Below are 25,000 nucleotides of genomic sequence, written 5' to 3'. Positions count from 1 at the left end.
GTATCTTGATCGTGTGTTGATCATACTGTATCTTGATCGTGTGTTGATCATACTGTATGTTGATCATGTGTATTGACAATACTCTATGTTGATCATGTGTTTATCATACTGTATGTTGCTCATGTATTGATCATACTGTATGTTGATCATGTATTGATCATACTGTATGTTGATCATGTGTATTGATCATACGGTATGTTGAGCATGTATTGACAACACTTTATGTTGATAATGTGTTTATCATACTGTATGTTGCTCATGTATTGATCATACTGTATGTTGATCATGTATTGATCATACTGTATGTTGATCATGTGTTGATCATACTGTATGTTGATCATGTGTTGATCATACTGTATGTTGATCATGTATTGATCATACTGTATGTTGATCATGTATTGATCATACTGTATGTTGATCATGTATTGATCATACTGTATGTTGATCATGTGTATTGATCTCCTTCTTGTCTGTATTCCAGATGAACCGACCCATCCAGGTAAAACCAGCCGACAGCGAGGGGAGAGGAGGTAAGACACACATCAATTCACACACACATCACACGGATACTCTGTTAATCTGTATTTGCTGACACGAACTGTAAAGTAAGCCTCAAAGACACACACGTACATTCTTAGTGATCTCTACTGTGATCTCTGTTGCTCCTCTACTCCCAAGTTTCATCTCTCTGTAATGTATAAGTTTATACTGCACCCTGGTGGTTGGTAGCAGTATCGCAACATGTCTTTTTCTCCCATCACTGGCCTGCTAGAACATAATGAGATTCAATGAGAGCACCATGATATGTTTTATGAACTGAGTATGTAGGAGAAGTATCTAACTCTAGTATCAGAGCTATCTAACTCCTCTCCTTTTCTCCTTCCTCCCTACCTCCCTCTCTCTCCCTCCTCCCTCTCTCCTCCTGGTGTGCCACTTCTCCAGAAGACAGGAAGTTGTTTGTGGGCATGCTGGGTAAACAGCAGAGTGATGAAGACGTCAAGAGGCTGTTTGAGCCCTTTGGCACTATAGACGAGTGTACTGTACTACGGGGGCCAGACGGCACCAGTAAAGGTTGTGCGTTTGTGAAGTACCAGGGACATGCTGAAGCTCAGGCTGCCATTAGCACCCTGCATGGGAGCCGCACACTGCCTGTAAGTCACAGACAAGTCATCCTACCTCTCCCTCTGTAAGTCACAGACAAGTCGTTCTACCTCTCCCTCTGTACGTCACAGACAAGTCATCCTACCTCTCCCTCTGTAAGTCACAGACAAGTCTTCCTACCTCTCCCTCTGTAAGTCACAGACAAGTCATCCTACCTCTCCCTCTGTACGTCACAGACAAGTCTTCCAACCTCTCCCTCTGTAAGTCACAGACAAGTCATCCTACCTCTCCCTCTGTAAGTCACAGACAAGTCTTCCTATCTCTCCCTCTGTAAGTCACAGACAAGTCATCCTACCTCTCCCTCTATACGTCACAGACAAGTCTTCCTACCTCTTCCTCTGTAAGTCACAGACAAGTCTTCAAACCTCTCCCTCTGTAAGTCACAGACAAGTCATCCTACCTCTCGCTCTGTAAGTCACAAACAAGTCATCCTACCTCTCCCTCTGTAAGTCACAGACAAGTCTTCCAACCTCTCCCTCTGTAAGTCACAGACAAGTCTTCCTACCTCTCCCTCTGTAAGTCACAGACAAGTCATCCTACCTCTCCCTCTGTAAGTCACAGACAAGTCTTCTAACCTCTCCCTCTGTAAGTCACAGACAAGTCTTTCTACCTCTCCCTCTGTAAGTCACAGACAAGTCTTCCAACCTCTCCCTTTGTAAGTCACAGACAAGGCTTTCTACCTCTCCCTCTGTAAGTCACAGACAAGTCTTCCAACCTCTCCCTCTGTAAGTCACAGACAAGTCTTCCTACCTCTCCCTCTGTAAGTCACAGACAAGTCTTCCAACCTCTCCCTCTGTAAGTCACAGACAAGTCATCCTACCTCTCCCTCTGTAAGTCACAGACAAGTCATCCTACCTCTCCCTCTGTAAGTCAGACAAGTCTTCTAACCTCTCCCTCTGTAAGTCACAGACAAGTCTTTCTACCTCTCCCTCTGTAAGTCACAGACAAGTCTTCCAACCTCTCCCTTTGTAAGCCACAGACAAGGCTTTCTACCTCTCCCTCTGTAAGTCACAGACAAGTCTTCCAACCTCTCCCTCTGTAAGTCACAGACAAGTCTTCCTACCTCTCCCTCTGTAAGTCACAGACAAGTCTTCCAACCTCTCCCTCTGTAAGTCACAGACAAGTCTTCCAACCTCTCCCTCTGTAAGTCACAGACAAGTCTTTCTACCTCTCCCTCTGTAAGTCACAGACAAGTCTTCCAACCTCTCCCTCTGTAAGTCACAGACAAGTCATCCTATCTCTCCCTCTGTAAGTCACAGACAAGTCATCCTACCTCTCCCTCTGTAAGTCTCAGGGCCCCTGAGTTGCGCAGCGGTCTAAGTCTCTTCATCTCAGTGCTAGACGGGTCACTACAGACCCTGGTTAGATTCCAGGCTGAATCACAACCGTCCGTGATTGGGAATCCCATAGGGCAGCGCACAATTGGCCCAGCATCATCCAGGATTGGCTGGGGTAGGCCTTCATTGTAAATAAGAATTTGTAGCCTTCCGAGTGGCGCAGTGGTCTAAGGCACTGCATCGCAGTCCTAGCTGTGTCACTAGAGATACTGGTTCAAGTCCAGGCTCTGTCGCAGCCAGCCGCGACCGGGAGACCCATGGCGCACAATTGGTCCAGGTCGTCTGGGTTAGGGGAGGGTTTGGCCGGGAGAGATGTTCTTGTCCCATCGCGCACTACTGACTCCTGTGGCAGGCCGGGCGCAATGCACACTGACACTGCCGCCAGGTGTACGGTGTTTCTTCTGACACATTGGTGCGGCTGGCTATCGAGTTAAGTGGGCATTGTGTCAAGAAGCAGTGCGGCTTGGCTGGCTTGTGTTTCGCAGGACGCACGGCTCTTGACCTTCGAATCTCTCTCCCGAGTTTGTATGGGACAAGACTGTAACTACCAATTGGTGAGAAAAAGGGGTAACATTTCTTGAATTTGGTTAAAGGTTAAATAAAAATAAATAAACAAGTCTTCCATCCTCTCCCTCTGTAAGTCACAGACAAGTCTTCCAACCTCTCCCTCTGTAAGTCACAGACAAGTCTTTCTACCTCTCCCTCTGTAAGTCACAGACAAGTCTTCCTACCTCTCCCTCTGTAAGTCACAGACAAGTCTTCCAACCTCTCCCTCTGTAAGTCACAGACAAGTCTTCCAACCTCTCCCTCTGTAAGTCACAGACAAGTCTTTCTACCTCTCCCTCTGTAAGTCACAGACAAGTCATCCTATCTCTCCCTCTGTAAGTCACAGACAAGTCATGCTACCTCTCCCTTTGTAAGTCACAGACAAGGCTTTCTACCTCTCCCTCTGTAAGTCACAGACAAGTCTTCCAACCTCTCCCTCTGTAAGTCACAGACAAGTCTTCCTACCTCTCCCTCTGTAAGTCACAGACAAGTCTTCCAACCTCTCCCTCTGTAAGTCACAGACAAGTCTTCCTACCTCTCCCTCTGTAAGTCACAGACAAGTCATCCTACCTCTCCCTCTGTAAGTCACAGACAAGTCTTCTAACCTCTCCCTCTGTAAGTCACAGACAAGTCTTTCTACCTCTCCCTCTGTAAGTCACAGACAAGTCTTCCAACCTCTCCCTTTGTAAGCCACAGACAAGGCTTTCTACCTCTCCCTCTGTAAGTCACAGACAAGTCTTCCAACCTCTCCCTCTGTAAGTCACAGACAAGTCTTCCTACCTCTCCCTCTGTAAGTCACAGACAAGTCATCCTACCTCTCCCTCTGTACGTCACAGACAAGTCTTCCTACCTCTCCCTCTGTAAGTCACAGACAAGTCTTCCAACCTCTCCCTCTGTAAGTCACAGACAAGTCATCCTACCTCTCCCTCTGTAAGTCTCAGGGCCCCCGAGTTGCGCAGCGGTCTAAGGCTCTTCATCTCAGTGCTAGAGGGGTCACTGCAGACCCTGTTTAGATTCCAGGCTGAATCACAACCGTCCGTGATTGGGAATCCCATAGGGCAGCGCACAATTGGCCCAGCATCATCCAGGATTGGCTGGGGTAGGCCTTCATTGTAAATAAGAATTTGTAGCCTTCCGAGTGGCGCAGTGGTCTAAGGCACTGCATCGCAGTCCTAGCTGTGTCACTAGAGATACTGGTTCGAGTCCAGGCTCTGTCGCAGCCAGCCGCGACCGGGAGACCCATGGCGCACAATTGGTCCAGGTCGTCTGGGTTAGGGGAGGGTTTGGCCGGCAGAGATGTTCTTGTCCCATCGCGCACTACTGACTCCTGTGGCAGGCCGGGCGCAATGCACACTGACACTGCCGCCAGATGTACGGTGTTTCTTCTGACACATTGGTGCGGCTGGCTATCGAGTTAAGTGGGCATTGTGTCAAGAAGCAGTGCGGCTTGGCTGGCTTGTGTTTCGCAGGACGCACGGCTCTTGACCTTCGAATCTCTCTCCCGAGTTTGTATGGGACAAGACTGTAACTACCAATTGGTGAGAAAAAGGGGTAACATTTCTTGAATTTGGTTAAAGGTTAAATAAAAATAAATAAACAAGTCTTCCATCCTCTGCCTCTGTAAGTCACAGACAAGACTTCCAACCTCTCCCTCTGTAAGTCACAGACAAGTCTTCCAACCTCTCCCTCTGTAAGTCACAGACAAGTCTTTCTACCTCTCCCTCTGTAAGTCACAGACAAGTCTTCCTACCTCTCCCTCTGTAAGTCACAGACAAGACTTCCTACCTCTCCCTCTGTAAGTCACAGACAAGTCTTCCAACCTATCCCTCTGTAAGTCACAGACAAGTCTTTCTACCTCTCCCTCTGTAAGTCACAGACAAGTCATCCTATCTCTCCCTCTGTAAGTCACAGACAAGTCATGCTACCTCTCCCCTGTAAGTCACAGACAAGTCTTCCAACCTCTCCCTCTGTAAGTCACAGACAAGTCTTCCAACCTCTCCCTCTGTAAGTAAAAGACAAGTCTTCCAACCTATCCCTCTGTAAGTCACAGACAAGTCTTTCTACCTCTCCCTCTGTAAGTCACAGACAAGTCATCCTATCTCTCCCTCTGTAAGTCACAGACAAGTCTTCCAACGTGTCCCTCTGTAAGTCACAGACAAGTCTTCCAACCTCTCCCTCTGTAAGTAAAAGACAAGTCTTCCAACATCTCCCTCTGTAAGTAAAAGACAAGTCTTCCAACCTATCCCTCTGTAAGTCACAGACAAGTCTTTCTACCTCTCCCTCTGTAAGTCACAGACAAGTCATCCTATCTCTCCCTCTGTAAGTCACAGACAAGTCTTCCAACGTCTCCCTCTGTAAGTCACAGACAAGTCTTCCAAACTCTCCCTCTGTAAGTAAAAGACAAGTCTTCCTATCTCTCGCTCTGTAAGTCACAGACAAGTCTTCCTACCTCTCCCTCTGTAAGTCACAGACAAGTCTTCCAACCTCTCCCTCTGTAAGTTACAGACAAGTCTTTCTACCTCTCCCTCTGTAAGTCACAGACAAGTCATCCTATCTCTCCCTCTGTAAGTCACAGACAAGTCTTCCAACCTCTCCCTCTGTAAGTCAAAGACAAGTCTTCTAAACTCTCCCTCTGTAAGTCACAGACAAGTCATCCTACCTCTCCCTCTGTAAGTCACAGACAAGTCATCCTACCTCTCCCTCTGTAAGTCACAGACAAGGCTTCCTACCTTTCCCTCTGTAAGTCACAGACAAGTCATCCTACCTCTCCCTCTGTACGTCACAGACAAGTCTTCCTACCTCTCCCTCTGTAAGTCACAGACAAGTCTTCCAACCTCTCCCTCTGTAAGTCACAGACAAGTCATCCTACCTCTCCCTCTGTAAGTCTCAGGGCCCCCGAGTTGCGCAGCGGTCTAAGGCTCTTCATCTCAGTGCTAGAGGGGTCACTGCAGACCCTGTTTAGATTCCAGGCTGAATCACAACCGTCCGTGATTGGGAATCCCATAGGGCAGCGCACAATTGGCCAAGCATCATCCAGGATTGGCTGGGGTAGGCCTTCATTGTAAATAAGAATTTGTAGCCTTCCGAGTGGCGCAGTGGTCTAAGGCACTGAAACGCAGTGCTAGCTGTGTCACTAGAGATACTGGTTCGAGTCCAGGCTCTGTCGCAGCCAGCCGCGACCGGGAGACCCATGGCGCACAATTGGTCCAGGTCGTCTGGGTTAGGTGAGGGTTTGGCCGGCAGAGATGTTCTTGTCCCATCGCGCACTACTGACTCCTGTGGCAGGCCGGGCGCAATGCACACTGACACTGTCGCCAGGTGTACAGTGTTTCTTCTGACACATTGGTGCGGCTGGCTATCGAGTTAAGTGGGCATTGTGTCAAGAAGCAGTGCGGCTTGGCTGGCTTGTGTTTCGCAGGACGCACGGCTCTTGACCTTCGAATCTCTCTCCCGAGTTTGTATGGGACAAGACTGTAACTACCAATTGGTGAGAAAAAGGGGTAACATTTCTTGAATTTGGTTAAAGGTTCAATAAAAAAAAATAAACAAGTCTTCCATCCTCTCCCTCTGTAAGTCACAGACAAGACTTCCAACCTCTCCCTCTGTAAGTCACAGACAAGTCTTCCAACCTCTCCCTCTGTAAGTCACAGACAAGTCTTTCTACCTATCCCTCTGTAAGTCACAGACAAGTCTTCCTACCTCTCCCTCTGTAAGTCACAGACAAGTCATGCTACCTCTCCCTCTGTAAGTCACAGACAAGTCTTCCAACCTCTCCCTCTGTAAGTCACAGACAAGTCTTCCAACCTCTCCCTCTGTAAGTAAAAGACAAGTCTTCCTACCTCTCCCTCTGTAAGTCACAGACAAGTCTTTCTACCTCTCCCTCTGTAAGTCACAGACAAGGCTTCCTACCTCTCCCTCTGTAAGTCACAGACAAGTCATCCTACCTCTCCGTCTGTACGTCACAGACAAGTCTTCCAACCGCTCCCTCTGTAAGTCACAGACAAGTCTTCCAACCTCTCCCTCTGTAAGTCACAGACAAGTCATCCAACCTCTCCCTCTGTAAGTCAAAGACAAGTCTTCCTATCTCTCGCTCTGTAAGTCACAGACAAGTCTTCCTACCTCTCCCTCTGTAAGTCACAGACAAGTCTTCCAACCTCTCCCTCTGTAAGTTACAGACAAGTCTTTCTACCTCTCCCTCTGTAAGTCACAGACAAGTCATCCTATCTCTCCCTCTGTAAGTCACAGACAAGTCTTCCAACCTCTCCCTCTGTAAGTAAAAGACAAGTCTTCTAACCTCTCCCTCTATAAGTCACAGACAAGTCATCCTACCTCTCCCTCTTTAAGTCACAGACAAGTCATCCTACCTCTCCCTCTGTAAGTCACAGACAAGGCTTCCTACCTCTCCCTCTGTAAGTCACAGACAAGTCATCCAACCTCTTCCTCTGTAAGTCACAGACAAGTCATCCTACCTCTCCCTCTGTAAGTCACAGACAAGTCATCCTACTTCTCCCTCTGTAAGTCACAGACAAGTCTTCCAACCTCTCCCTCTGTAAGTAAAAGACAAGTCTTCTAACCTCTCCCTCTGTAAGTCACAGACAAGTCATCCTACCTCTCCCTCTCCCTCTGTAAGTCACAGACAAGTCATCCTACCTCTCCCTCTGTAAGTCACAGACAAGTCATCCTATCTCTCCCTCTGTAAGTCACAGACAAGTCATCCTATCTCTCCCTCTGTAAGTCACAGACAAGTCTTCCAACGTCTCCCTCTGTAAGTCACAGACAAGTCTTCCAACCTCTCCCTCTGTAAGTAAAAGACAAGTCTTCCTATCTCTCGCTCTGTAAGTCACAGACATGTCTTCCTACCTCTCCCTCTGTAAGTCACAGACAAGTCTTCCAACCTCTCCCTCTGTAAGTTACAGACAAGTCTTTCTACCTCTCCCTCTGTAAGTCACAGACAAGTCATCCTATCTCTCCCTCTGTAAGTCACAGACAAGTCTTCCAACCTCTCCCTCTGTAAGTCACAGACAAGGCTTCCTACCTTTCCCTCTGTAAGTCACAGACAAGTCATCCTACCTCTCCCTCTGTACGTCACAGACAAGTCTTCCTACCTCTCCCTCTGTAAGTCACAGACAAGTCTTCCAACCTCTCCCTCTGTAAGTCACAGACAAGTCATCCTACCTCTCCCTCTGTAAGTCTCAGGGCCCCCGAGTTGCGCAGCGGTCTAAGGCTCTTCATCTCAGTGCTAGAGGGGTCACTGCAGACCCTGTTTAGATTCCAGGCTGAATCACAACCGTCCGTGATTGGGAATCCCATAGGGCAGCGCACAATTGGCCAAGCATCATCCAGGATTGGCTGGGGTAGGCCTTCATTGTAAATAAGAATTTGTAGCCTTCCGAGTGGCGCAGTGGTCTAAGGCACTGAAACGCAGTGCTAGCTGTGTCACTAGAGATACTGGTTCGAGTCCAGGCTCTGTCGCAGCCAGCCGCGACCGGGAGACCCATGGCGCACAATTGGTCCAGGTCGTCTGGGTTAGGGGAGGGTTTGGCCGGCAGAGATGTTCTTGTCCCATCGCGCACTACTGACTCCTGTGGCAGGCCGGGCGCAATGCACACTGACACTGTCGCCAGGTGTACAGTGTTTCTTCTGACACATTGGTGCGGCTGGCTATCGAGTTAAGTGGGCATTGTGTCAAGAAGCAGTGCGGCTTGGCTGGCTTGTGTTTCGCAGGACGCACGGCTCTTGACCTTCGAATCTCTCTCCCGAGTTTGTATGGGACAAGACTGTAACTACCAATTGGTGAGAAAAAGGGGTAACATTTCTTGAATTTGGTTAAAGGTTAAATAAAAAAAAATAAACAAGTCTTCCATCCTCTCCCTCTGTAAGTCACAGACAAGACTTCCAACCTCTCCCTCTGTAAGTCACAGACAAGTCTTCCAACCTCTCCCTCTGTAAGTCACAGACAAGTCTTTCTACCTATCCCTCTGTAAGTCACAGACAAGTCTTCCTACCTCTCCCTCTGTAAGTCACAGACAAGTCATGCTACCTCTCCCTCTGTAAGTCACAGACAAGTCTTCCAACCTCTCCCTCTGTAAGTCACAGACAAGTCTTCCAACCTCTCCCTCTGTAAGTAAAAGACAAGTCTTCCTACCTCTCCCTCTGTAAGTCACAGACAAGTCTTTCTACCTCTCCCTCTGTAAGTCACAGACAAGGCTTCCTACCTCTCCCTCTGTAAGTCACAGACAAGTCATCCTACCTCTCCGTCTGTACGTCACAGACAAGTCTTCCAACCGCTCCCTCTGTAAGTCACAGACAAGTCTTCCAACCTCTCCCTCTGTAAGTCACAGACAAGTCATCCTACCTCTCCCTCTGTAAGTCAAAGACAAGTCTTCCTATCTCTCGCTCTGTAAGTCACAGACAAGTCTTCCTACCTCTCCCTCTGTAAGTCACAGACAAGTCTTCCAACCTCTCCCTCTGTAAGTTACAGACAAGTCTTTCTACCTCTCCCTCTGTAAGTCACAGACAAGTCATCCTATCTCTCCCTCTGTAAGTCACAGACAAGTCTTCCAACCTCTCCCTCTGTAAGTAAAAGACAAGTCTTCTAACCTCTCCCTCTATAAGTCACAGACAAGTCATCCTACCTCTCCCTCTTTAAGTCACAGACAAGTCATCCTACCTCTCCCTCTGTAAGTCACAGACAAGGCTTCCTACCTCTCCCTCTGTAAGTCACAGACAAGTCATCCAACCTCTTCCTCTGTAAGTCACAGACAAGTCATCCTACCTCTCCCTCTGTAAGTCACAGACAAGTCATCCTACTTCTCCCTCTGTAAGTCACAGACAAGTCTTCCAACCTCTCCCTCTGTAAGTAAAAGACAAGTCTTCTAACCTCTCCCTCTGTAAGTCACAGACAAGTCATCCTACCTCTCCCTCTCCCTCTGTAAGTCACAGACAAGTCATCCTACCTCTCCCTCTGTAAGTCACAGACAAGTCATCCTATCTCTCCCTCTGTAACTCACAGACAAGTCTGCAAACCTCTCCCTCTGTAAGTCACAGACAAGTCTTCAAACCTCACCCTCTGTAAGTCACAGACAAGTCTTCCAACCTCTCCCTCTGTAAGTAAAAGACAAGTCTTCTAACCTCTCCCTCTGTAAGTCACAGACAAGTCATCCTACCTCTCCCTCTCCCTCTGTAAGTCACAGACAAGTCATCCTACCTCTCCCTCTGTAAGTCACAGACAAATCTTCCTGCCTCTCCCTCTGTTAGTCACAGACAAGTCTTCCAAACTCTCCCTCTGTAAGTCACAGACAAGTCTTCCAACCTCTGCCTCTGTAAGTCACAGACAAGTCATCCAACCTCTCCCTCTGTAAGTCACAGACAAGTCATCCTACCTCTCCCTCTGTAAGTCACAGACAAGTCTTCCAACCTCTCCCTCTGTAAGTCACAGACAAGTCATCCGATCTCTCCCTCTGTTAGTCACAGACAAGTCTTCCAACCTCTCCCTCTGTAAGTCACAGACAAGTCATCCTACCTCTCCCTCTGTAAGTCACAGGGCCCCCGAGTGGCGCAGCGGTCTAAGGCTCTTCATCTCAGTGCTAGAAGGGTTACTACAGACCCTGGTTAGATTCCAGGCTGAATCACAACCGGCCGTGATTGGGAATCCCATAGGGCAGCGCACAATTGGCCCAGCGTCATCCAGCATTGGCTGGGGTAGGCCTTCATTGTAAATAAGAATTTGTAGCCTTCCGTGTGGCGCAGTGGTCTAAGGCACTGCATCGCAGTCCTAGCTGTGTCACTAGAGATACTGGTTCGAGTCCAGGCTCTGTCGCAGCCAGCCGCGACCGGGAGACCCATGGCGCACAATTGGTCCAGGTCGTCTGGGTTAGGGGAGGGTTTGGCCGGCAGAGATGTTCTTCTCGCGCACTACTGACTCCTGTGGCAGGCCGGGCGCAATGCACACTGACACTGTCGCCAGGTGTACAGTGTTTCTTCTGACACATTGGTGCGGCTGGCTTTCGAGTTAAGTGGGCATTGTGTCAAGAAGCAGTGCGGCTTGGCTGGCTTGTGTTTCGCAGGACGCACGGCTCTTGACCTTCGCCTCTCTCTCTCTCTCTCTCTCTCTCTCTCTCTCTCTCTCTCTCTCTCTCTCGAGTTTGTATGGGACAAGACTGTAACTACCAATTGGTGAGAAAAAGGGGTAACATTTCTTGAATTTGGTTAAAGGTTAAATAAATATAAATAAACAAGTCTTCCATCCTCTCCCTCTGTAAGTCACAGACAAGACTTCCAACCTCTCCCTCTGTAAGTCACAGACAAGTCTTCCAACCTCTCCCTCTGTAAGTCACAGACAAGTCTTTCTACCTCTCCCTCTGTAAGTCACAGACAAGTCTTCCTACCTCTCCCTCTGTAAGTCACAGACAAGTCATCCAACCTCTCCCTCTGTAAGTCACAGACAAGTCATGCTACCTCTCCCTCTGTAAGTCACAGACAAGGCTTCCTACCTCTCCCTCTGTAAGTCACAGACAAGTCATCCAACCTCTCCCTCTGTAAGTCACAGACAAGTCATCCTACCTCTCCCTCTGTAAGTCACAGACAAGTCATCCTACCTCTCCCTCTGTAAGTCACAGACAAGTCTTCCAACCTCTCCCTCTGTAAGTAAAAGACAAGTCTTCTAACCTCTCCCTCTGTAAGTCACAGACAAGTCATCCTACCTCTCCCTCTCCCTCTGTAAGTCACAGACAAGTCATCCAACCTCTCCCTCTGTAAGTCACAGACAAGTCATCCTATCTCTCCCTCTGTAAGTCACAGACAAGTCTGCAAACCTCTCCCTCTGTAAGTCACAGACAAGTCTTCAAACTTCTCCCTCTGTAAGTCACAGACAAGTCTTCCAACCTCTCCCTCTGTAAGTAAAAGACAAGTCTTCTAACCTCTCCCTCTGTAAGTCACAGACAAGTCATCCTACCTCTCCCTCTCCCTCTGTAAGTCACAGACAAGTCATCCTACCTCTCCCTCTGTAAGTCACAGACAAATCTTCCTGCCTCTCCCTCTGTTAGTCACAGACAAGTCATCCAACCTCTCCCTCTGTAAGTCACAGACAAGTCATCCTACCTCTCCCTCTGTAAGTCACAGACAAGTATTCCAATCTCTCCCTCTGTAAGTCACAGACAAGTCATCCTATCTCTCCCTCTGTAAGTCACAGACAAGTCTTCCTACCTCTCCCTCTGTAAGTCACAGACAAGTCATCCTACCTCTCCCTCTGTAAGTCACAGACATGTCTTCCAACCTCTCCCTCTGTAAGTCACAGAGAAGTCATCCTACCTCTCCCTCTGTAAGTCTCATGGCCCCCGAGTTGCGCAGCGGTCTAAGGCTCTTCATCTCAGTTCTAGAAGGGTCACTACAGACCCTGGTTAGATTCCAGGCTGAATCACAACCGGCCGTGATTGGGAATCCCATAGGGCAGCGCACAATTGGCCCAGCGTCATCCAGGATTGGCTGGGGTAGGCCTTCATAGTAAATAAGAATTTGTAGCCTTCCGAGTGGCGCAGTGGTCTAAGGCACTGCATCGCAGTCCTAGCTGTGTCCCTAGAGATACTGGTTCGAGTCCAGGCTCTGTCGCAGCCAGCCGCGACCGGGAGACCCATGGCGCACAATTGGTCCAGGTCGTCTGGGTTAGGGGAGGGTTTGGCCGGCAGAGATGTTCTTGTCCCATCGCGCACTACTGACTCCTGTGGCAGGCCGGGCGCAATGCACACTGACACTGCCGCCAGATGTACGGTGTTTCTTCTGACACATTGGTGCGGCTGGCTATCGAGTTAAGTGGGCATTGTGTCAAGAAGCAGTGCGGCTTGTGTTTCGCAGGACGCACGGCTCTTGACCTTCGAATCTCTCTCTCGAGTTTGTATGGGACAAGACTGTAACTACCAATTGGTGAGAAAAAGGGGTAACATTTCTTGAATTTGGTTAAAGGTTAAATAAAAATAAATAAACAAGTCATCCAACCTCTCCCAACGTAAGTCACAGACAAGTCTTCCAACCTCTCCCTCTGTAAGTCACAGACAAGTCTTTCTACCTCTCCCTCTGTAAGTCACAGACAAGTCTTCCAACCTCTCCCTCTGTAAGTCACAGACAAGTCATCCTACCTCTCCCTCTGTAAGTCACAGACAAGTCTTCCTACCTCTCCCTCTGTAAGTCACAGACAAGTCTTCCAACCTCTCCCTCTGTAAGTCACAGACAAGTCATCCAACCAATCCCTCTGTAAGTCACAGACAAGTCTTCCTACCTCTCCCTCTGTAAGTCACAGACAAGTCATCCTACCTCTCCCTCTGTAAGTGACAGACAAGTCTTCCAACCTCTCCCTTTGTAAGTCACAGAAAAGTCTTTCTACCTCTCCCTCTGTAAGTCACAGACAAGTCTTCCAACCTCTCTCTCTGTAAGTCAGAGACAAGTCTTCCTACCTCTCCCTCTGTAAGTCACAGACAAGTCTTCCAACCTCTCCCTCTGTAAGTCACCGACAAGTCTTCCAACCTCTCCCTCTGTAAGTTACAGACAAGTCTTTCTACCTCTCCCTCTGTAAGTCACAGACAAGTCTTCCAACCTCTCCCTCTGTAAGTCACAGACAAGTCTTCCAACCTCTCCCTCTGTAAGTCACAGACAAGTCTTTCTACCTCTCCCTCTGTAAGTCACAGACAAGTCATCCTATCTCTCCCTCTGTAAGCCACAGACAAGTCTTCCAACCTCTCCCTCTGTAAGTCACAGACAAGTCTTCAAACCTCTCCCTCTGTAAGTCACAGACAAGTCATCCAACCTCTCCCTCTGTAAGTCACAGACAAGTCTTTCTACCTCTCCCTCTGTAAGTCACAGACAAGTCACCCAACCTCTCCCTCTGTAAGTCACAGACAAGTCTTCCTACCTCTCCCTCTGTAAGTCACAGACAAGTCATCCTACCTCTCCCTCTGTAAGTCACAGACAAGTCTTCCAACCTCTCCCTTTGTAAGTCACAGACAAGTCTTTCTACCTCTCCCTCTGTAAGTCACAGACAAGTCTTCCAACCTCTCCCTTTGTAAGTCACAGACAAGTCTTTCTACCTCTCCCTCTGTAAGTCACAGACAAGTCTTCCAACCTCTCCCTCTGTAAGTCACAGACAAGTCTTCCTACCTCTCCCTCTGTAAGTCACAGACAAGTCTTCCAACCTCTCCCTCTGTAAGTCACAGACAAGTCTTCCAACCTCTCCCTCTGTAAGTTACAGACAAGTCTTTCTACCTCTCCCTCTGTAAGTCACAGACAAGTCTTCCAACCTCTCCCTCTGTAAGTCACAGACAAGTCTTCCAACCTCTCCCTCTGTAAGTAAAAGACAAGTCTTCCAACCTCTCCCTCTGTAAGTCACAGACAAGTCTTCAAACCTCTCCCTCTGTAAGTCACAGACAAGTCATCCAACCTCTCCTTCTGTAAGTCACAGACAAGTCTTCTAACCTTTCCCTCTGTAAGTAACAGACAAGTCTTCCTACCTCTCCCTCTGTAAGTCACAGACAAGTCTTCCTACCTCTCCCTCTGTAAGTCACAGACAAGTCTTCCAACCTCTCCCTCTGTAAGTAGCAGACAAGGCTTCCTACCTCTCCCTCTGTAAGTCACAGACAAGTCATCCTACCTCTCCCTCTGTACGTCACAGACAAGTCTTCCTACCTTTCCCTCTGTAAGTCACAGACAAGTCTTCCAACCTCTCCCTCTGTAAGTCACAGACATGTCTTCCAACCTCTCCCTCTGTAAGTCACAGACAAGTCTTCCTACCTCTCCCTCTGTAAGTCACAGACAAGTCTTCCTACCTCTCCCTCTGTAAGTCACAGACAAGTCTTCCAACCTCTCCCTCTGTAAGTCACAGACAAGTCTTCCTACCTCTCCCTCTGTAAGTCACAGACAAGTCTTCCAACCTCTCCCTCTGTAAGTCACAGACAAGTCTTCCAACCTCTCCCTCTGTAAGTCACAGACAAGTCTTTCTACCTCTCCCTCTGTAAGTCACAGACAAGTCTTCCTACCTCTCACTCTCTCATTGTCATATGAAAAGTTAATGTATTCTGTACAGTAACAGTATAGAACATGTCCTGTCTCTGTAAATGGTTTGACAGGAACTTAATTTACCTTTCATTATAAATATCCGTTTCAAAACAGTGCACCAAATCTTGGTTGATTGTATTCCCTATATGGGGTAATTCAGTAAATCCATGTGTTTAACTTAAAGACCGGTGTGTGTTTCCTTGTAGGGTGCGTCGTCCAGTCTGGTGGTGAAGTTTGCCGACACAGAGAAGGAGAGAGGGCTGAGACGGATGCAGCAGGTGGCATCACAGCTGGGCATCTTCAGCCCCACCATGACACTTAACTTCCCTGCTTACAACGCTTACACACAGGCTGTCAGCGCACAGGCAGTAAGCACACACACCGTTACACACACGCCGTTACACACATGCACACATGCACGGAGGCACTCATATACACACATACACACACACACTGGTTTGAGTGGTGCTTTGGGTATGAGAGGATGTGATGTTTTTCAAGGGTCTATCACTCTCCTAATCTGCGCTAATGTTATTACTGAATGGACACGTCATTTAGCATTAGCCATCTCTCGACAAAATCCACAGCAACACACACACACACACACACACACACACACACACACACACACACACACACACACACACACACACACACACACACACACACACACACACACACACACACACACACACACACACACACACACACACACACACACACACACACACACACTTCCTAGTAACCCCAGCTTTTCTGCTGCACAGCCATTAACCCCGTGGCTGGATATAATGGACATGTAATTACATCTCTATTCATCCTCCTCTCTCTCTATCACTCTATATTCCTCTCTTTTTCCTTCCCTCTCTCTCTCTCCCTGTCTCTCAATTATATTCAATTTAAGGGGCTTTATTGGCATGGGAAACATATGTTTACATTGCCAAAGGAAGTGAGGTAGATATTATACAAAAGTGAAATAAACAATAAAAAATCAACAGTAAACATTACACTCACAGAAGTTCCAAAAGAATAAAGACATTTCAAATGTCATATTATGTCTATATACAGTGTTGTAATGATATGCAAATAGTTAAAGTACAAAAGGGAAATAAATAAACAAATATGGGTTGTATTTACAATGGTGTTTGTTCTTCACTGGATGACCTTTTCTTGTGGCAACAGGTCACACATCTTGCTGCTGTGATGTACACTGTGGTATTTCACCCAGTAGATATGGGAGTTCTTTGTGGGTCAAATTCTTTGTGGGTCTGTGTAATCTGAGGGAAATATGTGTCTCTAATATGGTTATATATTTGGCAGGAGGTTAGGAAGTGCAGCTCAGTTTCCACCTCATGTTGTGGGCAGTGTGCACATAGCCTGTCTTCTCTTGAAAGTCAGGTCTGCCTACGGCGGTCTTTCTCAATAGCAAGGTTATGCTCACTGTGTCTGTACATAGTCAAAGCTTTCCTTAAGTTAGGGTCAGTCACAGTGGTCAGGTATTCTGCCACTGTGTACTCTCTGTTTAGGGCCAAATAGCATTCTGGTTTACTCAGTTATTTTGTTAATTCTTTCCAATGTGTCAAGTAATTATCTTTTTGTTTTCTCATGATTTGGTTGGGTCTAATTGTGTTGCTGTCCTGGGGCTCTGTTTGTGTTTGTGAACAGAGCCCCAGGACCAGCTTGCTTAGGGGACTCTTCTCCAGGTTCATCTCTCTATTGGGGATTGTTTTGTTATGGAAGGTTTCGCTTCCTTTTAGGCGGTTGTAGAATTTAACGTCTCTTTTCTGGATTTTATAATTAGCCGATATCGGCCTAATCTCTCTCTCCCTGTCTTTCCTCTCTCTCTCACTCTCTCTCTCCACTCTCTCTTTTTTTCCTTCTTTCTTTCTCTAGATTGTCCAGCAGCAAGCTCTGGTTGCTCAGTCAGCGTACCTGTCTCCTGTAGCAACTGTTGCCAGTTTACAGATGCAGCAGATGGCAGCGCTCAACGCAAACGGAATCATCGCCACGCCCATCACATCTTCCTCTGGTACACACACACACACACACACACACACACACACACACACACACACACACACACACACACACACACACACACACACACACACACACACACACACACACACACACACACACACACACACACACACACACACACACACACACTTACAGATGCTTACGGATACTGTATGTTAGTAATAACATAGATTGATCTTATGTTTACTATGCTATGCAGATCAAGTCTGTCTATTTGATGTACATTTACTTCTCTTCATTGGTTTCTAAGTTCATCTGCTTATGAGTGCATCTCAATAGTGTAAAGTAGCTTCTTCTCCTCATCTAATCAGCATTCTTTACAGTCTACACTAATCGATTCTACACTCATCTGAAAGCTGGGAATTACCTTTCACCAGTCTAGTTTTTTTAACATCAATTCAGATTGAGGAAGGTAGACAAGAAGAGGAAGCCACTTTACAATGAGATGCACCCTTCCCTTAACTCCCTTTGCCCCACTAACCAATCATTGCTTCTCCCCTGCATTTATGCCCTGCCTTTTTCTCTTTCTTATACCAATAGAGTCTAGTAGCTGTCAATCACAATATCTCCTCCACTGTGATTGGTCCTCCCGGTTTGCAGGTACGAATACCCCTCCAACAATCTCAGCCACGCCCGTGCCATCACTACCTCCACCTCTAGGAGTCAATGGTTACAGTCCACCAACCAATGGACAGCAAGCATCAGAAGCACTATACACCAATGGCATTCATGCGTACCAAGGTACGAGCTGAATTACCAAAGATAGAATATTTACCACAGAAATACTGATATCTCCATGTGTTCCCTATATTCACTCTCTGCTTTGCCACTCACTCCCTCCGCTCTGCTACTCCCTCCCTCCCTCCCTCCCTCCCTCCCTCCCTCCCTCCCTCCCTCCCTGGTGTCCTGCTTCCCTCCCTCTCTCCCTCCCTGCATTCCTGCTTCCCTCCCTCCCGCTCTCCCTCCCTACTTATCTCCTTTCCTCTCTCCCTCTCTCTCTCCCTCCCTGCCTCCCTCCCTCTCTCCCTCCCTCCCTCTCTCCCTCCCTCCCTCCCTGCATTCCTGCTTCCCTCCCTCCCGTTCTCCCTCCCTACTTATCTCCTTTCCTCTCTCCCTCTCTCTCTCCCTCCCTGCCTCCCTCCCTCTCTCCCTCCCTCCCTCTCTCCCTCCCTCCCTCCCTGCATTCCTGCTTCCCTCCCTCCCGCTCTCCCTCCCTACTTATCTCCTTTCCTCTCTCCCTCTCTCTCTCCCTCCCTTCCTCCCTCCCTCCATCCCTCGCTGGTGTCCTGCTTCACTCCCTCTCTCCCTCTCTCCCTCCCTGCATTCCTACTTCCCTCCCTCCCGCTCTCCCTCCCTACTTATCTCCTTTCCTCTCTCCCTCTCTCTCTCCCTCCATCCCTGCCTCCCTCCCTCCCTGCTTCCCTCCCTCTCTCCCTGCAGCCCAGAGTCCAGCATTATCTCTAGATCCTCTCCAGCAGGCGTATGCAGGCATGCAGCACTACACAGGTGGGCCACAGTCACACACACTACCAGCTCCTATGACACTTCTAGTGACTGGGTTCATTTTGCATTGTCAGAATGGAGTCCTCCATGCTCTCAGAGCAGGACAGTAATTAACTGGTACAGCAGGGTTCCCCAGCAGTGATTTTATTTGGCCACCCAAATTTTAGGAGATAAAAGACCAAAAACACCAGCAAGTGATTTTAATTTTGGATATTTTTTCCAACATGATTTCCAATGCATAGTAGAGAGATATATGTGATGGTATACAAATGTAAGCAAGGTTTGAAATTATTATGTTTTAGTCAAACATTATATCGGGATTCTTGTGGTCAATTTAGAGTATACAAATGACTTGTAATTATGTTCCGGCCCCCAGACCATCGACTCAAGAAAAATATCAGCCCGCGGCTGATTCTAGTTGAAGATCACTGTGGTAAAGGGTCAGAGGTTAATCTAGGTGATGATCCCTGTGGTACAGGGTCAGAGGTGAATCTTGGTGATGTTCCATGTGGTAAAGGGTCAGAGGTTAATCTAGTTGATGATCCCTGTGGTACAGGGTCAGAGGTTAATCTAGTTGATGATCCCTGTGGTACAGGGTCAGAGGTGAATCTAGTTTGTGATCCCTATGGTACAGGGTCAGAGGTGAATCTAGGTGATGATCCCTGGGGTACAGGGTCAGAGGTGAATCTAGTTGATAATCCCTGTGGTACAGGGTCAGAGGTGAATCTAGTTGATGATCCCTGTGGTACAGGGTCAGAGGTTAATCTAGTTGATGATCCCTGTGGTACAGGGTCAGAGGTTAATCTAGTTGATGATCCCTGTGGTACAGGGTCAGAGGTTAATCTAGTTGATGATCCCTGGGGTACAGGGTCAGAGGTGAATCTAGTTGATGATCCCTGGGGTACAGGGTCAGAGGTAATTCTAGGTGATGATCCCAGGTGATGATCCCTGTGGTACAGGGTCAGAGGTTAATCTAGTTGATGATCCCTGGGGTACAGGGTCAGAGGTGAATCTAGTTGATGATCCCTGGGGTACAGGGTCAGAGGTAATTCTAGGTGATGATCCCAGGTGATGATCCCTGTGGTACAGGGTCAGAGGTTAATCTAGTTGATGATCCCTGTGGTACAGGGTCAGAGGTGAATCTTGGTGATGTTCCATGTGGTACAGGGTCAGAGGTTAATCTAGTTGATGATCCCTGTGGTACAGGGTCAGAGGTTAATCTAGTTGATGATCCCTGTGGTACAGGATCAGAGGAGAATCTAGGTGATGATCCATGTGTTACAGGGTCAGAGGTTAATCTAGTTGATGATCCCTGTGGTACAGGGTCAGAGGTGAATCTAGGTGATGATCTATGTGGTACAGGGTCAGAGGTTAATCTAGTTGATTATCCCTGTGGTACAGGGTCAGAGGTTAATCTAGTTGATAATCCCTGTGGTACAGGGTCAGAGGTGAATCTAGGTGATGATCCCTGTGGTACAGGGTCAGAGGTGAATCTAGTTGATGATCCCTGGGGTACAGGGTCAGATGTGAATCTAGTTGATGATCCCTGTGGTACAGGGTCAGAGGTTAATCTAGTTGATGATCCCTGTGGTACAGGGTCAGAGGTGAATCTAGTTGATGATCCCTGTGGTACAGGGTCAGAGGTGAATCTAGTTGATGATCCCTGTGGTACAGGGTCAGAGGTTAATCTAGTTGATGATCCCTGTGGTACAGGGTCAGAGGTTAATCTAGTTGATGATCCCTGTGGTACAGGGTCAGAGGTGAATCTAGGTGATGATCCATGTGGTACAGGGTCAGAGGTGAATCTAGGTGATGATCCCTATGGTACAGGGTCAGAGGTTAATCTAGTTGATGATCCCTGTGGTACAGGGTCAGAGGTGAATCTAGTTGATGATCCCTGTGGTACAGGGTCAGAGGTTAATCTAGTTGATGATCCCTGTGGTACAGGGTCAGAGGTGAATCTAGTTGATGATCCCTGTGGTACAGGGTCAGAGGTTAATCTAGTTGATGATCCCTGTGGTACAGGGTCAGAGGTTAATCTAGTTGATGATCCGTGTGGTACAGGGTCAGAGGTTAATCTAGTTGATGATCCCTGTGGTACAGGATCAGAGGAGAATCTAGGTGATGATCCATGTGTTACAGGGTCAGAGGTTAATCTAGTTGATGATCCCTGTGGTACAGGGTCAGAGGTGAATCTAGGTGATGATCTATGTGGTACAGGGTCAGAGGTTAATCTAGTTGATTATCCCTGTGGTACAGGGTCAGAGGTTAATCTAGTTGATGATCCATGTGGTACAGGGTCAGAGGTGAATCTAGGTGATGATCCCTGTGGTACAGGGTCAGAGGTGAATCTAGTTGATGATCCCTGGGGTACAGGGTCAGATGTGAATCTAGTTGATGATCCCTGTGGTACAGGGTCAGAGGTTAATCTAGTTGATGATCCCTGTGGTACAGGGTCAGAGGTGAATCTAGTTGATGATCCCTGTGGTACAGGGTCAGAGGTGAATCTAGTTGATGATCCCTGTGGTACAGGGTCAGAGGTTAATCTAGTTGATGATCCCTGTCGTACAGGGTCAGAGGTTAATCTAGTTGATGATCCCTGTGGTACAGGGTCAGAGGTGAATCTAGGTGATGATCCATGTGGTACAGGGTCAGAGGTGAATCTAGGTGATGATCCCTATGGTACAGGGTCAGAGGTGAATCTAGTTGGTGATCCCTATGGTACAGGGTCAGAGGTGATTCTAGGTGATGATCCCTGTGGTACAGGGTCAGAGGTTCATCTAGTTGATGATCCCTGTGGTACAGGGTCAGAGGTGATTCTAGGTGATGATCCCTGTGGTACAGGGTCAGAGGTGATTCTAGTTGACGATCCCTATGATACAGGGTCAGAGGTGAATCTAGTTGATGATCCCTATGGTACAGGGTCAGAGGTGATTCTAGTTGATGATCCCTATGGTACAGGCTCAGAGGTGATTCTAGGTAAGGATCCCTGTGGTACAGGGTCAGAGGTTAATCTAGTTGATGATCCCTGTGGTAGAGGTCCGAGGTGAATCTAGTTGATGATCCCTGTGATACAGGGTCAGAGGTTAATCTAGTTGATTATCCCTGTGGTACAGGGTCAGAGGTGAATCTAGGTGATGATCCATGTGGTACAGGGTCAGAGGTTAATCTAGTTGAAGATCACTGTGGTACAGGGTCAGAGATTAATCTAGTTGATGATCCCTGTGGTAGAGGTCAGATGTGATTCTAGTTGATGATCCCTATGGTACAGGGTCAGAGGTGATTCTAGGTGATGATCCCAGGTGATGATCCCTGTGGTACAGGGTCAGAGGTTAATATAGTTGATGATCCCTGTGGTACAGGGTCAGAGGTGAATCTAGTTGGTGATCCCTATGGTACAGGGTCAGAGGTTAATCTAGTTGATGATCCCTGTGGTACAGGGTCAGAGGTTAATCTAGTTGGTGATCCCTGTGGTACAGGGTCAGAGGTTAATCTAGTTGAAGATCACTGTGGTACAGGGTCAGAGGTTAATCTAGTTGATGATCCCTGTGGTACAGGGTCAGAGGTTAATCTAGTTGGTGATCCCTGTGGTACAGTGTCAGAGGTGAATCTAGTTGATCCCTGTGGTACAGGGTCAGAGGTTAATCTAGTTGATGATCCCTGTGGTACAGGGTCAGAGGTGAATCTAGGTGATGATCCCTGTGGTACAGGGTCAGAGGTTAATCTAGTTGAAGATCACTGTGGTACAGGGTCAGAGGTTAATCTAGTTGATGATCCCTGTGGTACAGGGTCAGAGGTTAATCTAGTTGGTGATCCCTGTGGTACAGGGTCAGAGGTGAATCTAGTTGATGATCCCTGTGGTACAGGGTCAGAGGTGAATCTAGGTGATGATCCATGTGGTACAGGGTCAGAGGTGAATCTAGTTGATGATCCCTGTGGTACAGGGTCAGAGGTTAATCTAGTTGATGATCCCTGTGGTACAGGGTCAGAGGTGATTCTAGTTGATGATCCCTATGGTACAGGGTTGGAGGTGAATCTAGTTGATGATCCCTGGGGTACAGGGTCAGAGGTGAATCTAGTTGATGATCCCTGTGGTACAGGGTCAGAGGTAAATCTAGTTGATGATCCCTGGGGTACAGGGTCAGAGGTGAATCTAGTTGATAATCCCTGTGGTACAGGGTCAGAGGTGAATTTAGTTGATGATCCCTGAGGTACAGGGTCAGAGGTGAATCTAGTTGGTGATCCCTATGGTACAGGGTCAGAGGTGATTCTAGGTGATGATCCCTGTGGTACAGGGTCAGAGGTTCATCTAGTTGATGATCCCTATGGTACAGGGTCAGAGGTGAATCTAGGTGATGATCCCTGTGGTACAGGGTCAGAGGTTAATCTAGTTGAAGATCACTGTGGTACAGGGTCAGAGGTTAATCTAGTTGATGATCCCTGTGGTACAGGGTCAGAGGTTAATCTAGTTGGTGATCCCTGTGGTACAGGGTCAGAGGTGAATCTAGTTGATGATCCCTGTGGTACAGGGTCAGAGGTGAATCTAGGTGATGATCCATGTGGTACAGGGTCAGAGGTGAATCTAGTTGATGATCCCTGTGGTACAGGGTCAGAGGTTAATCTAGTTGATGATCCCTGTGGTACAGGGTCAGAGGTGATTCTAGTTGATGATCCCTATGGTACAGGGTTGGAGGTGAATCTAGTTGATGATCCCTGGGGTACAGGGTCAGAGGTGAATCTAGTTGATGATCCCTGTGGTACAGGGTCAGAGGTAAATCTAGTTGATGATCCCTGGGGTACAGGGTCAGAGGTGGATCTAGTTGATAATCCCTGTGGTACAGGGTCAGAGGTGAATTTAGTTGATGATCCCTGAGGTACAGGGTCAGAGGTGAATCTAGTTGGTGATCCCTATGGTACAGGGTCAGAGGTGATTCTAGGTGATGATCCCTGTGGTACAGGGTCAGAGGTTCATCTAGTTGATGATCCCTGTGGTACAGGGTCAGAGGTGATTCTAGGTGATGATCCCTGTGGTACAGGGTCAGAGGTTATTCTAGTTGACGATCCCTATGGTACAGGGTCAGAGGTGAATCTAGTTGATGATCCCTGTGGTACAGGGTCAGAGGTGAATCTAGTTGATGATCCCTGTGGTACAGGGTCAGAGGTGATTCTAGTTGATGATCCCTATGGTACAGGCTCAGAGGTGATTCTAGGTAATGATCCCTGTGGTACAGTGTCAAAGGTTAATCTAGTTGATGATCCCTGTGGTACAGGGTCAGAGGTAATTCTAGGTAATGATCCCTGTGGTACAGTGTCAGAGGTAAATCTAGTTGATGATCCCTGGGGTAGAGGTCAGAGGTGAATCTAGTTGATGACCCTGTGGTACAGGGTCAGAGGTTAATCTAGTTGATTATCCCTGTGGTACAGGGTCAGAGGTGAATCTAGGTGATGATCCCTATGGTACAGGGTCAGAGGTGAATCTAGGTGATGATCCATGTGGTACAGGGTCAGAGGTTAATCTAGTTGATTATCCCTGTGGTACAGGGTCAGAGGTGAATCTAGGTGGTGATCCCTGTGGTACAGGGTCAGAGGTTAATCTAGGTGATGATCCCTGGGGTACAGGGTCAGAGGTGAATCTAGTTGATGATCCCTGTGGTACAGGGTCAGATGTGATTCTAGTTGATGATCCCTATGGTACAGGGTCAGAGGTGATTCTAGGTGATGATCCCAGGTGATGATCCCTGTGGTACAGGGTCAGAGGTGAATCTAGTTGATGATCCCTGTGGTACAGGGTCAGAGGTGAATCTAGTTGGTGATCCCTATGGTACAGGGTCAGAGGTTAATCTAGTTGAAGATCACTGTGGTACAGGGTCAGAGGTGATTCTAGTTGATGATCCCTGGGGTACAGGGTCAGAGGTTAATCTAGTTGATGATCCCTGTGGTACAGGGTCAGAGGTGAATCTAGTTGATGATCCCTGTGGTAAAGGGTCAGAGGTTAATCTAGTTGATGATCCCTGTGGTACAGGGTCAGAGGTGAATCTAGTTGATGATCCCTGTGGTACAGGGTCAGAGGTTAATCTAGTTGATGATCCCTGTGGTACAGGGTCAGAGGTTAATCTAGTTGAAGATCACTGTGGTACAGGGTCAGAGGTTAATCTATTTGATGATCCCTGTGGTACAGGGTCAGAGGTTAATCTAGTTGGTGATCCCTGTGGTACAGGGTCAGAGGTGAATCTAGTTGATGATCCCTGTGGTACAGGGTCAGAGGTTAATCTAGTTGATGATCCCTGTGGTACAGGGTCAGAGGTGAATCTAGGTGATGATCCATGTGGTACAGGGTCAGAGGTGAATCTAGTTGATGATCCCTGTGGTACAGG

General features: G+C 47.8%; 1 protein-coding gene across 5 annotated transcripts in view; it reads left to right on the top strand.

Moving 5' to 3' along the window:
- The first annotated feature begins 327 nt into the window (after positions 1-327).
- The window catches only part of LOC129843459 (CUGBP Elav-like family member 3), a 175,301-nt gene continuing 150,628 nt past the window's right edge, over positions 328-25,000 (top strand). The window contains exons 1-6 of one of the 5 annotated variants that reach the window (XM_055912179.1): positions 328-530; positions 943-1,151; positions 15,290-15,436; positions 16,977-17,112; positions 17,724-17,864; positions 18,564-18,629. In XM_055912179.1, coding sequence (XP_055768154.1) covers positions 482-530; positions 943-1,151; positions 15,290-15,436; positions 16,977-17,112; positions 17,724-17,864; positions 18,564-18,629 — 748 coding nt within the window. In that variant the 5' untranslated portion in view covers positions 328-481. Of the gene's footprint in view, positions 531-942; positions 1,152-15,289; positions 15,452-16,976; positions 17,113-17,663; positions 17,865-18,563; positions 18,630-25,000 lie in introns of all 5 variants that reach the window. The other 4 variants (XM_055912178.1, XM_055912177.1, XR_008757856.1 and 1 more) reach the window with 4 other exon arrangements.

The sequence above is a fragment of the Salvelinus fontinalis genome, unplaced genomic scaffold, assembly GCF_029448725.1.
Source record: "Salvelinus fontinalis isolate EN_2023a unplaced genomic scaffold, ASM2944872v1 scaffold_0140, whole genome shotgun sequence".
In the NCBI taxonomy this organism is placed as follows: domain Eukaryota; kingdom Metazoa; phylum Chordata; class Actinopteri; order Salmoniformes; family Salmonidae; genus Salvelinus; species Salvelinus fontinalis.
This window is presented reverse-complemented; position numbering and strand designations above follow the sequence as displayed.